We start from the raw sequence: 13,906 nt of genomic DNA, 5'->3' as shown, positions 1-13,906 counted from the left end.
CCAATCAGTTCCAAATAGATATGGTGATAGTAGGCTTACATGGTTACTTGAGTTTGGAGCTCTTGGCCCAATGGTTCTCCCAATATTCATAGAGACTTGAGATGAGCTTGGTTGTCCAATGAACTCATCTTCATCCAAACTTAGAGTTTGCAGTAAGTCTTATGCCCCGTACACACAATCAGACTTTCCGGCAACAAAACCGTGGATTTTTGTTCGAAGGGTGTTGGCTCCAACTTGTCTTGCATACACGCCGTCACACGAATGTTGGCCAACAATTACGAACGTAGTGACGTACAAGATGTATGTGATATCTCCATTACGAGCGCTAGTTTTACAAGACCGAGTGCTTCTGGCTCGTACTTGATTCTGAGCATGCATGGACTCACCAACAAGCTCACATCCAACATTTCCCGTTGGAAAATCTGATCATGTGTACACGGCATTAGTTTAATCAGCTGAGGGCTGTGTCATTCTCTATCCCGCAGTACACTTAAACAAAACGGTGGGATGCTGGTGATGTCAGTGCCCCTATATGAATGTGTTGTAAAGGACACATGCCCTTATTTAGTCAATAACATTGAGTGGAAGAGGAAATTAAAAAATAGAGATGAGTTCAGATGGCACCCAAGCTCATACTTAGTAGAGATCTCTGCAGCTCTGCGTTAGTGGTAGAGCTTTCCGGCACAATTGTGCAGAAATTAGAAAGGCTGAGGAAGGTGCATGAGGGCCAAAGCAAACTGCAGTGCTATTGACTGTTCCTAAAGCTATCTCATGGTTCCCAGCTATGGGACTTTAAACTAATTTGAAGTTATTTCATGGTCCAATTCTATGAGACTTTATTCTAATCTGAAGCAATCTCATAGTTCCCTGCTTTGAGAGCTAAGCTGTGCTGTCTTTACTGAGAGAAGAGGGTCCTCTACTTAAATAGGAAGGGAACTCTCCCACCCTGATGCTTCTCTTCATTTAGTCCATTATAATAAGTAATTATCAGACTATAGCCACCGTAATACAGCCCAAATCGCATATTACTTACTGTTTAAAGAAACTTTAAAAAAATTTGTTTCCAGGGGTTAGGCAGAGCCATCTTAAGTATTGTTTTCTGAGTCCACAGTGGAGGGTATTTTCGCCCTTACATTGAGCACTTCCTGTACTGTTAACCAAGCCTCCTTCTCAATCCAACGTTTCTATGGCAACCCTGCTTCCCTGTTCATAGCTGACTTGTTTTATTTCATAGTATTTACTTGTGCCTATGTCTAATGTTTCCCTTTGTCAGTCTTATCAGCTTCATCTGATAAAACTGCAGTAATGGCCAAGTTTACACTGCATGTCATGTCACATGGTTACATAGTTTGTAGGAGGAAGCTCTGAATGATTCTGAAGTCTCCTGGGAGTTCAGTGTTGTGCTGTAGGAAGTCCTGATAACAGATATATAAGCACATAGAGAGTGTGCCGTAAATCAGGGGAGATCTGGGCATGCTCAGTGACTTCATTCTAAAGAACAAAAAGGATTACAACAATACTAAGCAAGTAAGGAGATATCTACAAGCAATGTTCATTGGGGTTTTTTATGTTGATTTACATGGGACAAAGTTGTGGGGGAGGGTTTACAACCACTTTGCAATTCTTCTGGCAATAAAATACAAAAATAACAACCCCTAGACTAGCTATTTGGAGCCAGAGTGCACATCACAGTTTTTGAAGGAACTAATTAAATTAGGTGGTCCCTGCGGGGTTAGCGCTGAATTGATGTTTCAGGAGGGGGGTGACGATGTCCTAGTCAAGATAAACTATTATGGTTATGAAGCAAAAATCCAACCCAGCTGACAAAGCTGTTTTTTTTGTTTTTTTTTTAACGAAAGCTTTTATGAGCAAAACAAGGGATTGCTGCCATCGAGTTCCAACTTACTTCTGACAATGCTAGCTGACTGGCTGTTTTGCAGACCCTTTACCTTTACTACATTGAGCATTTGGTGTTTATTTACTGAAAGTGAATAGCATGTTTACTTTGCAAAGAATACCCAATTACCCAATTATGTGCAAGGAGAAGTTAAAAAAACAAGATTTTTTGCTTGCACAGATTCACCTCAATACAAAGCTAAATGGAAATGTATTTGTAAAGTGAACATGCTCTAAATGTTTACTAAAATCAACTCAAAAACCTGAAACAGGAATATTAAGTATCTGGATACTTGTTCTGGCCAGTGATTCAAATATTAAAGCATGAGGTCCAGCATTATAGCTGGGCATCCAGCTTTTCCAGAAGGAGACCATATCAGTGACAACCTGCGTTTTTATCATGGCAGGCTTACTGTAAGTGCACTGCATATGGTAAAGTGACATCATGGACATGAAGATGAATGATACATGGGGGATTTTTCATTATAACCACATTGGGATATAAGAAGCAAACAAATCAGGCACACAGGTTACACTCGACAGATTATCAACAGATTAGTGATGCCAGACTTAAGTATATTTTTCATATATCATGGGAAGCACTTTCAATACATGCATTTAAGCCAAAAAACACGTTTTCCTACACTGCATACTGAAATATAATTTATTTCTAGATTGCAATGCACAAAAAACAATTTTTTTTCTGGTTTGATATTACACAAGTACACAAAGTAATTGTTAAATTATAAATAAAATCATATATACAGAATACACTAGCAATACAATTTGTATGGAAATATTCATCAATTATTTTAAAGAAGATTGCATATCTAGCTCAATACGATATAAATTTGTGCGTAGACATTTGTTGGTTCACTATAAATGTAGTTGCTATTTATCAAAACATTTGTATTTCGGATTCTAGACCGCATTGCACTAATGTGTGGCCTTTAAACACTGAGAATACATATGCTTGTCAAAAACATCAAAACAGCCTGATTATTATGCCTTTTTATGGTCGCTGCTGGGCAACGCAGTCTCAGAGTTGAGAAAAGATTTAGGTCCAAGGCAGGACCATAAAAAGGACCTCTCCCAGCACCCCGTGGTCTCTCCATGATGGCCTGTGATCTCCTGCTATCACTTTAATGTATCTTCAGAATGTGAAGGGTAGGTAGGTAATAGGATAGACCTGTTTTTGTCATACAGCAAAGTATAGTAGGAGTTATGATTTATATTTGACTAACTTTTCTGACTACAGTGCAAAAAGCTGGTCTGGACAAAACGATATATGAAATAGCCTGATGCAGTGTCTATAGAATGGATTTGTCTTAAAGTTTGCTCATTTCCACTGAAATATTTTGATGTGAAAAGATGGAAGATGAGCTGAGATCTGACCTTGATAAAAATGTTAAAGTTTAAATAAAAGAAAAAAAAATCCTGTATTTGTCTTCTCACTGGCTTCCTACAATGGTAGACCAGCATGTCTTACTTGGTGATCTAATTTTTCCTTCTCCTGTTAACTTAATATGATACATGAAATTATGTTTTCTGCTGGTAACCAACTTGTCTATACATTGAATCTATAACTGCGTATATGTCACAGTTGACCCTTTTTAACATCAGATTGTACTGTTCTTTTACTTTGACTCATGAGAATCTAAAAATCATTGAATAAATTGAAGAAGAAAAATGGTAATACTTTGTATACAATTAAATTAAATATATAAGTTATTTGTTACACTTACAGATATCTGAAAGAAAAATTTACAAAAATCAAAAAAATTCACATTTTGGTTATCACATTTTTTTTTTAGGATGGTCATTCTTGGGCCAATTAAGGATCATATAATGTATGATTCTCCTAAGGGATCATTTTTAATGCTTCTGACCAACATGTAAAATCTCTGTTCAAGACGAACAGTCATTTTTTCACATTCAAAACCTGATAGTAGTCCACTTCTACTCATCAACTGTTTTATAAGCAAATTGTCCTTGTGAAAGCCTTGTTTAGCTTAAAGCAACTTTGTCGCTAAAAATTAAAACTAAGATGTATACCTACATCTTCTGCTGCCTGTGCTACTGAACACCGCTACATTGAAGAGAAATTGTCCTCGGCCTCCTGAGTTCAGAAATGTTTCTCCCTGCAATGGAGTAGTGTTCAGTGGCACAGGCAGTGGGAGAGGTAAGCATGTAATAGGTTCTTTACAGATGCAGCTATTTTTACGATTTTCCATTTTTCCAAAATATTGTTTTTAAGTACCCCTTTCATGAGAGAAATATTTGGGTTGCCACTGCTGACCTCTACTTCTGAAAAAATGCTAGTTCATGGCTGTAATATTGATGCTTTACCTAAGTCACTGGCCTGGAACAAGTATCAAGAAAGGAATTTGGACCTTTCTCCGACTTTCTTTGCTGTATGCATGTTCCGGGACTGTGTGTCTGAAGTATTGACACTAGACACTGACAGAAAACTGTCATTTTTTGGATAAAGGCAAGCGATAACAGAAGCAAAATGAGTAATTGTCATGGCAGGATTGCATTAAAATACCTGATAACATAGTACATACAGCAACAGTAGTTGTAATAACAAATGGCAATAGAACAGCAAGTTTAGTACAGATATGAGAATGTTTCTGAACAGTAGAATAGTATTAATGACCCTTTAAATTATGTGAAGGAAAATGTTACAATACTGAAATGACTTACCCTTATAACAAAATGGAGTATGATGGCCAATTAATGTACTGTATGGTTGATCAGTGGTAATGCTGCAGATAGCAAAAATAAAGCCCAGGGTTCAAGGACTCGTTGGGATTTGTGTATTCACCATGTATTGTGATTGCTTCATTAGATACTGAAGTTTAAGTTCAAAACCAAGATCATAATGAAAAATGTATAGTATTTATGTAAAGCCAGTGTACTGGGCTGCTGTAAACCAATGATACGACCACTTTGGTGCAGGATCTGCATTCATAGTTATTGTGGATTTCAGAGAGGGCAAAAGGGTTCTCCTTATATTAACTGATTGTGGTCTCCAGTCTCCCTTTATCCAATAATGATGATTACCAGTCACCTGTAGTATATCAATTTGGAGAAGGAATTTTGGGTATAAATGAGGCTACACACTACACACACGATAAATAAGAGTATATATGTATATATACAGTATCTCACAAAAGTGAGTACACCCCTCACATTTTTGTAAATATTTTATTATACCTTTTCACGTGATAACATTGAAGAAATTACACTTTGCTACAATGTAAAGTAGTGAGTGTACAGCTTGTATAACAGTGTAAATTTGCTGTCCCCTCAAAATAACTCAACGCACAGCCATTAATGTTTAAACCGCTGGCAACAAAAGTGAGTACACCCCTAAGTGAAAATGTCCATATTTGGCCCAGTTAGCCACCCCCCCCCCCCACACACACACACACACCAGTGTCATGTGACTCATTAGTGTTACAAGGTCTCAGGTGTGAATGGGGAGAAGGTGTCTTAAAAATGGTTTTATAGTTCTCTCTCATACTGGTCATTGGAAGTCCAACATGGCACCTCATGGCAAAGAACTCTCTGGGGATCTGAAAAAATGAATTGTTGCTCTCTATAAAGATGGCCTAGGCCAGTGATGGTGAAACGTGGCACCCCAGATGTTTGGGAACTACATTTACCATGATTCCCTTGCACGTTGCAGTGTAGCTGGGCATCATGGGAAATTAAGTTCCAAAACATCTGGGGTGCCAAGGTTCGCCATCACTTGCCTAGGCTATAAGAAGATTGCCAAGACTGTGAAACTGAGCTGCAGCACCATGGCCAAGACCATACAGCTGATTAACAGGCCAGGTTTCACTCAGAACAGGCCTCGCCATTGTCAACAAAAGAAGTTGAGTGCACATGCTCAGCGCCATATCCGGATGTTGTCTTTGGGAAATAGACATTGCTGCAGCCTGTCAGTGCTCAGACCATGCGCCGCACACTGCATGAAATTGGTCTGCATGGCTGTCATCCCAAAAAGAAGCCCCTTCTAAAGATGATGCACAAGAAAGCCCGCAAACAGCTGAAGACAAGCAGACTAAGGCCAGGGATTACTGGAACCATGTCCTGTGGTCTGATAAGACCAAGATAAACTTATTTGGTTCAAATGGTGTCAAGCATGTGTGGCGGCAACCAAGTGAGGAGTACAAAAACAAGTGTGTCTTGCCTACAGTCAAGCATGGTGGTGGGAGTGTCATGGTCTGGGGCTGCATGAGAGCTGCTGGCACTGGGGAGCTACAGTTAATTGAAGGAACCATGAATGCCAACATTTACTGTGACATACTGAAGCAGAGCATGATCCCCTCTCGTTGGAGACTGGGCCACAGGGCAGTATTTCAACATGACCCCAAGCACACCTTTAAGACGACCACTGCCTTGCTAATGAAGATGAGGGTAAAGGTGATGGACTGGCCAAGCATGTTTCCAGACCTAAACCCTATTGAGCATCTGTGGGGCATCCTCAAATGGAATGTGGAGGAGTGCAAGGTCTCTAACATCCACCAGCTCCGTGATATTCTCATTGAAGAGTGGAAGAGGACTCCAGTGTCATCCTGTGAAGCTCTGGTGAACTCCATGCCCAAGAGGATTAAGGCAGTGCTGGAAAATAATAGCAGACACACAAAATATTGACACTTTGGGCCCAATTTGGACATTTTCACTTAGGGGTGTATTCACTTTTGTTACTAGCGGTTTAGACATTAATGGCTGTGCAGCAGCAAATTTACACTGTTATACAAGCTGTACACTCACTACTTTACATTGAAGCAAAGTGTCATTTCTTTAGTGTTGTCACATGAAAAGATGTAATAAAATATTTTCAAAAATGTGAGGGTGTACTCACTTTTGTGAGATACTGTATATATATATATATATATATATATATATATATATATATATATATATATATATATATATATTTATATATATAGCCTCAGATATTTTAAAGATAACTCCAACCAACACTGTGCATGCTGTCATGTGTGAATTTACAATACTGATGTTCATGTTTGGGTAAGGGTGAAATTCTCCCTTAATATTGCATATTTGATTTAGGAATGTTTGAACTGAACAACTGCAATGTTTGTCATAAAATGCAACAGGCTACTCCATTAAGCTTTGAGTCTCTTCAGCAGCCAACCCACAGCAGGGGGACTTGGCTCCAGGTAGCACTCATTCCTGGGGGGGTTCCACCAACTACAAGGTCCTTCTGCCCAGAACTGAAGCCTCATTTTGGGGAAGACCCCTCCATCAGCTTTCTGCCATCCTCTGTGTCACTATGAGGAGGTTCTTTTAATGTGCTTGCACAAACCCTTTCCCAATGGCAGCCTCTGCTATCTGTCTGAGCTCTGCTTGCCAAGACAAATGAGCAGGCAAAAACAGCAGAACCACAACCCACACATGACATCTAAGAGTGACATTGCAGATTTTCTTGCCTGGCATTATGTAGCTCTCACATGGCTTGTCCAATGTGGTAAACAAGTATGTTGGCTCCAGTACGAATACCAGCGAAATCCATCCTATAAGATGGATCGGTAGCAGGAGCTTACAGGCCATGCACTAGGGGTGCTGGCCTGCCTTACTACAAGTGTCTTAACAGAAAAAGTGTAGAGCTGGAGGGGTGATGACTGACAGATTCAGCCACCTGTCCACAGGCAATGGTGACCACCTGAGTTTTATCAAAAGCATCCTGGCTTGGATCTCCCTTGCCTTCCACACCCCCTGGTAACTTCAACTGATTAGGTGATGCATGCAGACGTGTGTCTGTGATGGAGCATATACTGTACTTACAAGATTAAGACATACACTAAGCTAGGTGGCTGTGCTGCTACTACTGTTTTTACATCTGCCTTTATATTCCTCTTGCTACAGCATATCTGTAATAATTTTAATTTCTAAATTAATGGTGACTCCAATCCCCGAGCTAACGTACCCAATTCATGTCTTCTTCCAATCTATCACCTTCTCCTGCCACACCAAAAACAAAATGAATCAATAATGAAACAATACAATTCTCTGAAGTTTTTACAAATTAAAAATGTTATTTTCTTTTTTCTGAAGATGTCTTCAAGGGCCTTCTAGCTAACCTTTCAGGTTTGCAGGTGCTGCCATTCAAATGTGGTACCTGACGGGTCTAATTGAAAAAATATACCTATATATAGCTAAAGGGATGACACTTGCCATGTTATACTTTTTAACCTGCAAATCTGAATCTGTAAATTTTTGGTTACCATGACAGATGGTTACTGTGAAGAGAATTTTTACTTCAAATAAGGTTTTTTTGGGGAACAAACCAATGCATAGCTAACACTGTTTGCTGAACTGACACCAGTTGAGGCTCATACTATAAAAGAAAAAAGCTGTTTAATTTGAGTGAAATTTGTTTCAAAAATATTTTGGGGTATTGCAAAAAAGGTTGCCACTGTTAGGAGTCCCAGAAATGACTCTTAAGCTAGGTTTACACAATTCTGTCCCGAATGGATTGCTTTTCAGAAGTGTTTGACAGTCATATGAAGGTCTCCTTACCTTCTGTTTTGATCCTGTAAATGGCACACTACCTAGCTACAACCGCATGCATTACATGGTGTTGTAGAGTGGCTGCACTCACATGAATGGGTTGTGTTTGGCACAGGTACTGCCGCTGAATGCAGGTGGGTTCATTTTTGTTGCAGCATGTGTACACTGCCATCTGAATGCCTTTGCAGCTTAAGGGGCAGGTAAAAATGCATATCAACCACTTGTTTTTACCATCCCCAACTGAAACTGTAAACAAGTCCCTAGTGATTCTGTAACATCATGTACATTAAGGCTGGGTTCACACTGCTGCGGGGGGAGATCCGGATGTGATTCGCACCGCACTGCAGTGCAAATCACATCGGATCTCTGTAGCGATGCGAGTTCAGCCATACAGATAGTATGGCTGAATTCACATCGCTCCCGCAGCAAACTCGCACGGGACCCTTTTTTTGGTCCGCAGCAGAATCGGATCGCATGGGTGTTCACACCATGCGATCCGATTCCTGTGCGAGTGTGCAGATCGCACTGCGATATGCGGACGGATCTGGGGGTGTCATTAAGATTTCATTGACACTCCCAGCAGTCCGCATAGGGCAGTGTGAACTGCCGGCGGGAGTCATGCGATGCGGGAAAACGCCGCGGATTCGCGGCGTTCCCGCATCGCTATAGTGTGAACCTAGCCTAAAGGACCCCACAAAGATGTCACTTTAAGGTTTTGCATCTTTTCCATGTTGTACACAATATTTTTGTTTTTTTAAACAGCAGCAAATTCCTCGGACATGTGGTGGATGCTTCATGTCTTTATATTGCATTTGGCTGCAGTAGTTACCCTCCAGAAGTCAGAAATAAAAAACTAGAATTTTTCCTAATTCACTTCAATGTGGTTCGGATTTAATATCTTCAAAATCCCAAATGTTTTCACCTGTTTGGCTAAACTACCCATGGACCAAAGGCATAATCAGCAACAGTAATAATGAAGTCTATAAATTGAAATGTCTGCTGCTGGCCTCCCTACTTTTTCCACCAAACAACATTGTACGAATCATAATGAGCTGTTTTAACAATTTTAAAGGATAGATTTTGTAAGCTTTAGAGTCAGTGTAAATGATTGGTATGTGCATTAATAACCCATTTTTAGTGTTGATACTCTTTAACTTCGATATGAAAGACCTGCCAAACCAGCTAGCACACACTGATAAAAATAAAATCAGGTGGTCCTTTTGAACACATCACATGGGTTTCCAACACAAACCATAATTCACAATTCAAATGGAAATTAAGAAACTATTTTGCAGTTCTTTTCTGAAACTAAAGACATTTCAGCTGATATAGCCAGAACTGTGTTCACTCGATCTCCTAATCCAAATGTCTGGCATGTCTGGTTTGCTGTTTGGGAGAACAACAGGGTGATCATCATCTTGATTTGACTGTATTTTCCATAACATATTAGTCTGCTTGCTAGAAGTCGGTGGATCAAAAACAGTTTCCCTTAAAGCCAGTCTTAGAGTTTCTCTTTTCCCATTTAAATTGCCCCTCTCATCATGAAAGGGGGAATCAGGAACATCAAGAAAATCTGGTGAGCATCTTGCTGACTCCAACTTAGTGCCTTGATCAATATCACTTAGACATGTTTCATTTGAGTCAAGAGCATCAAACGAGCTACCTATAGAGCAGAGGCATCTAGAATATTCATACATACGAATGCTCTTTTCTGGAGAATAATGTATTGGACTGTCATCTTTAGGGCTTTGCAAGCTGTTGGATTGAGCCTGTGTGTTGTGCACATGAACATGGTCCACCACAGATCCATTCCATGCCTTACTGTTCATTCTCTGACAAATGCATTGTCTACAGGATTCTTCTGGCTTTTCAATCTCAGTTGCTAAATTTCTGTAGGGAGACGAAGTCTGCAAAGCAGAGCAATGGCTAAAAACTTTGTGGCTGGTAGTGTTATCACAGATTTCTTGGGCTTCAGCTTGAATATGCTGTGCTCCTGTTCTAGCACACTTGTTGTCTGATAACTGCATGTCCTCAGACAAAATAGAAGGTCGTTTGGAAAGCCTACTAGTGGTAGTGCTGTTGTCAAAACTGTCACTAAGGTGTCTGGCTAAAGGCTGTAGCTCATATTGTTCATTTTCTGTGTTGGTTTCTGGAACTTTTCTTAGTCGGTTCTGTTTTTCATTTCCACTGCATGTAAATGTGCCATTTGGCTTGGAGTTATCTGGATATTCTTTTATTAAGTTGGCACAAGGCCATAATATCTGTCCACAGTTTTTCTCAGGGCCAAAAAAACAGCATATAGACTGGAAAAAAAAGCTGGCAAAGCCACAGCTGATGCATTTAATCATCATGATAAATATACCAAGCTTTCTGTATGCCAATACAGTTGCCGGCAACATTATTACTCCTGCAGAAAACATAGTAGAGGCTCCCATTGCAGTAGCACAACTCAATTGTTTGAGGGAAAATGCCACGCGGCTGAGACGGTCAGAATGCGGGCACAGATGATATGAAATGCAGTAATTTACTGTGAAGTCAACAGAGAGGCCCACTGCAGCTGACACAAATAAAGATTCCACAACATTTAACTGCCATTCCAATAGAACCAGGAGACCAACTGTAACCAGAACTGAGCCTCCAATGGAGGCAACTGAAAATAAGCTGAGCAAGACATTCCAAGTGGTTAGCAGCAGAACTACAAATGAAATTGCAATGGAGAAACCAGTTATCATCATGATCTCAGTACTTAGTGTATGCTGGAGGTTAAAAAGAGAAAGTTTGCTAGTAAACCATCCATTTTGAAGACCTGGTGGTGCATTCTTTATTTCATTGGTTAGCCATTGGTTCAAAGTATTATAAAAAGTCTTGGTCTTGCTGTAATTGAAGCTATAGTGATATGTAGTTTGAAATTCCAAAACCAAGGCAGTCAGGTTTCCATCGGCATTAAATCTGGGTCCAATATCATAAGACTCAGGTCCATCACCTCCTTGTTCTCTAACCATCATTTTTATGCAATGGAGAAGCAAATCACTTGCATAAGGAAATGAAAATTGATTACAGCATAGATTGTGGTTTTGGTCACTCTGTGAACATTGTCGACTTTCCATCCAACGGTGAAAATCTTCCATGAAGCAAATGTTTGGCTTTTTCTCCTGATCAGAGTAATAAAAACTTTGGTTTCTTACTTTGTTACAAAGTTCAAGAAGCCATCTCTGGTCATCAGCATTGCGGATAGTAAAAGTAGCATCTGCTACAAGTGTTCCGTTTACTTTAGGATTGAGGTGGTCTCCATTGTCCACAGGTTTAATGCCCCATATAAGTCTAATTGGCATATGTTGCCCTTCTCCATATTCCCGATGTTCAAACATGAACAGGTGACAGTATTCAGCATCGTATCTTTCAAAGGGGTGACTCAACCGAAACAACTGAACTGATGAAAGATCTGAAGATGGCAGTTTTAGTTTGGGACTTATACAGGCAATATAAGCACCACCTGCTGCAAGAGCAGCAAACCAACAGATCCAAATGTAACGGAACTTTATCACCCCGCAAGGTAGGAGCTTCTCAAAGAGGAGCTTTGATGTTTCAGACAAAGTACTTTGTAAACCACCTAACTTTTGGTAAAGAGACAGAAACAACTTTTTATGGCCATTGCTGTTCCAGTAATCTTCTGATTTATAGGTACAGTTGACCTTAATATACCTCTCATATACTACCATGGTAGCAGGCAGCCAGGTTATCATAAATGCCATGTTGACTAATACTGAGGTTCCCATGTATATAGAAAAGCATCGAACAGAGGTAATGCTGCTCAAATAGCTGCCATAGAAAGCAACTCCAGTAGTCAAACAGGATACTAGCATAAGATAACCAAAATGATGCATAGTTTGTTTCACCCACTGCAGCATGCCAGCTGCAGAGTGTTGTATTTTGCTGAGGTTCCATAGGTCAAAGAACACAAAGGTATGGTTGGCACAAATACTGCTGAGGATGATAACTGCTATCAAGTTAACGAAAGGAAAGAAAGTTATTCTAAAGACCAGCTTGTACAAAAAGAATGAAATCATCAGTGAACCAATAACTGACAACATAACCATAAAAGTAATAAAAAAAGAACGTAGATAAAAAGACATACTTAGAAAAATAACTAATATCCCTAGGACTGGATACACAGTATCCAAAACAAGATAGTGATGAAAAAGATTTTGCTTTAACCCCAAGTCCATTCCAGTGATAGCCGTGTAATTATCAAAAAGCTCATATGACTGCAAATTGTCCACATAAATATTCATCATATCTGGCCCTTTCTTAGCTGGTAAAAACAGCAAGCTGTACTTCAGAGATGGGACTTGATAGTCTGTTGTCTGAGGGCTCAGAAAGTCTTTATCAACTAGAAAATGAAGCAGTTGATATACCGCAGTAGATCGCGTACACTTTTCAGGCACTTTGGCACATTGGGAATGCTTCTCCCTCTCCGATCTTGACCCTATACACATCGGAGTAAGAGCACCACGGTGGTAGTCTGGAGCACAGGAACGAAGTAGAACCAGTGTGTGGAAGATGTCACTCTGTGTGATTTCCATGCAAGAAGACCGATTGTACAGAACTGATATGTAGTTCCCAAGTGACCAACTGGGACAACATTCCTTATTGTTATTACGTTCACATAGCTCCGAGAAACTAGGGTGTGAGCGAATCTGCAATAGAAAACAAGGAATTAGAAACATGTCTGAATGAATATCCACAACTCTATTCTGATTTCTGTATTATTATTTTTTTTCACATTATTATATACAGTATAGGCTGGCCATTCAAAGCCTGATGTGTAATGACGTTGATGTGTTTTGCCTGCCCTATGCCATGGACTTCATCATAGGGTTGGCGAAATGTGTTAACATGTGACATCATCACATCTGGGTTCCTCGGCTCCTTTCCATCATGCTGCCAGACTGCCTCCACTAGGGAATGATACGCCAGAAATTGGGAGTTGATCACTAGCTGCACTGAAGCCAGGTAATGGGGCTTTGCACTTAGGCTCAGCACCTGGCAAGTACTTCAGGTGGCGCAGTGAGAGTATCCCTCTGGAAAGGGGGTGTTCTGTACATGTGCCACAGAGTCTGGATAGCTTGATTTTTTTGCTCATGCTGTCATGTTTATGGGTGAGCACTGGGGGTATTTATTCGGTAATTTTTTTGTACTATTATTAAATGTATTATGAGACAATACAGGAGCACAATTGGGAGGCAGGGGCACAACATTTCCACTGTAAACAGGGAAGCACAGTACCTCGAAAAGCACACTGAAGGTAGGCTAAGCAGGATTTTTTTTTAATGACCGTTTAAAATTATATTAATACTGTATGTTCAAACATGCTGTATATGACAATTTAGTAATTGGGCTTACATATAGAATACATGAAAATGGGGCTATGTAGGCTAGGGAAAACCCCTTTTCCTAAACC

At 40.0% G+C, this 13,906-nt stretch overlaps 1 protein-coding gene across 2 annotated transcripts in view; it reads right to left on the bottom strand.

Moving 5' to 3' along the window:
* Positions 1 to 8,273: 8,273 nt before the first annotated feature.
* The window catches only part of DISP2 (dispatched RND transporter family member 2), a 145,904-nt gene continuing 140,271 nt past the window's right edge, over positions 8,274 to 13,906 (bottom strand). For both annotated transcript variants that reach the window (XM_077464878.1, XM_077464879.1), the window contains one exon: positions 8,274 to 13,142. In XM_077464878.1, coding sequence (XP_077321004.1) covers positions 9,765 to 13,142 — 3,378 coding nt within the window. In that variant the 3' untranslated portion in view covers positions 8,274 to 9,764. The remainder of the gene's footprint in view (positions 13,143 to 13,906) is intronic.

The sequence above is a fragment of the Lithobates pipiens genome, unplaced genomic scaffold (assembly GCF_037356315.1).
Source record: "Lithobates pipiens isolate NorthernLeopardFrog02 unplaced genomic scaffold, aLitPip1_a1.2 Scaffold_30, whole genome shotgun sequence".
Classification (NCBI taxonomy): Eukaryota; Metazoa; Chordata; class Amphibia; order Anura; family Ranidae; genus Lithobates; species Lithobates pipiens.
This window is presented reverse-complemented; position numbering and strand designations above follow the sequence as displayed.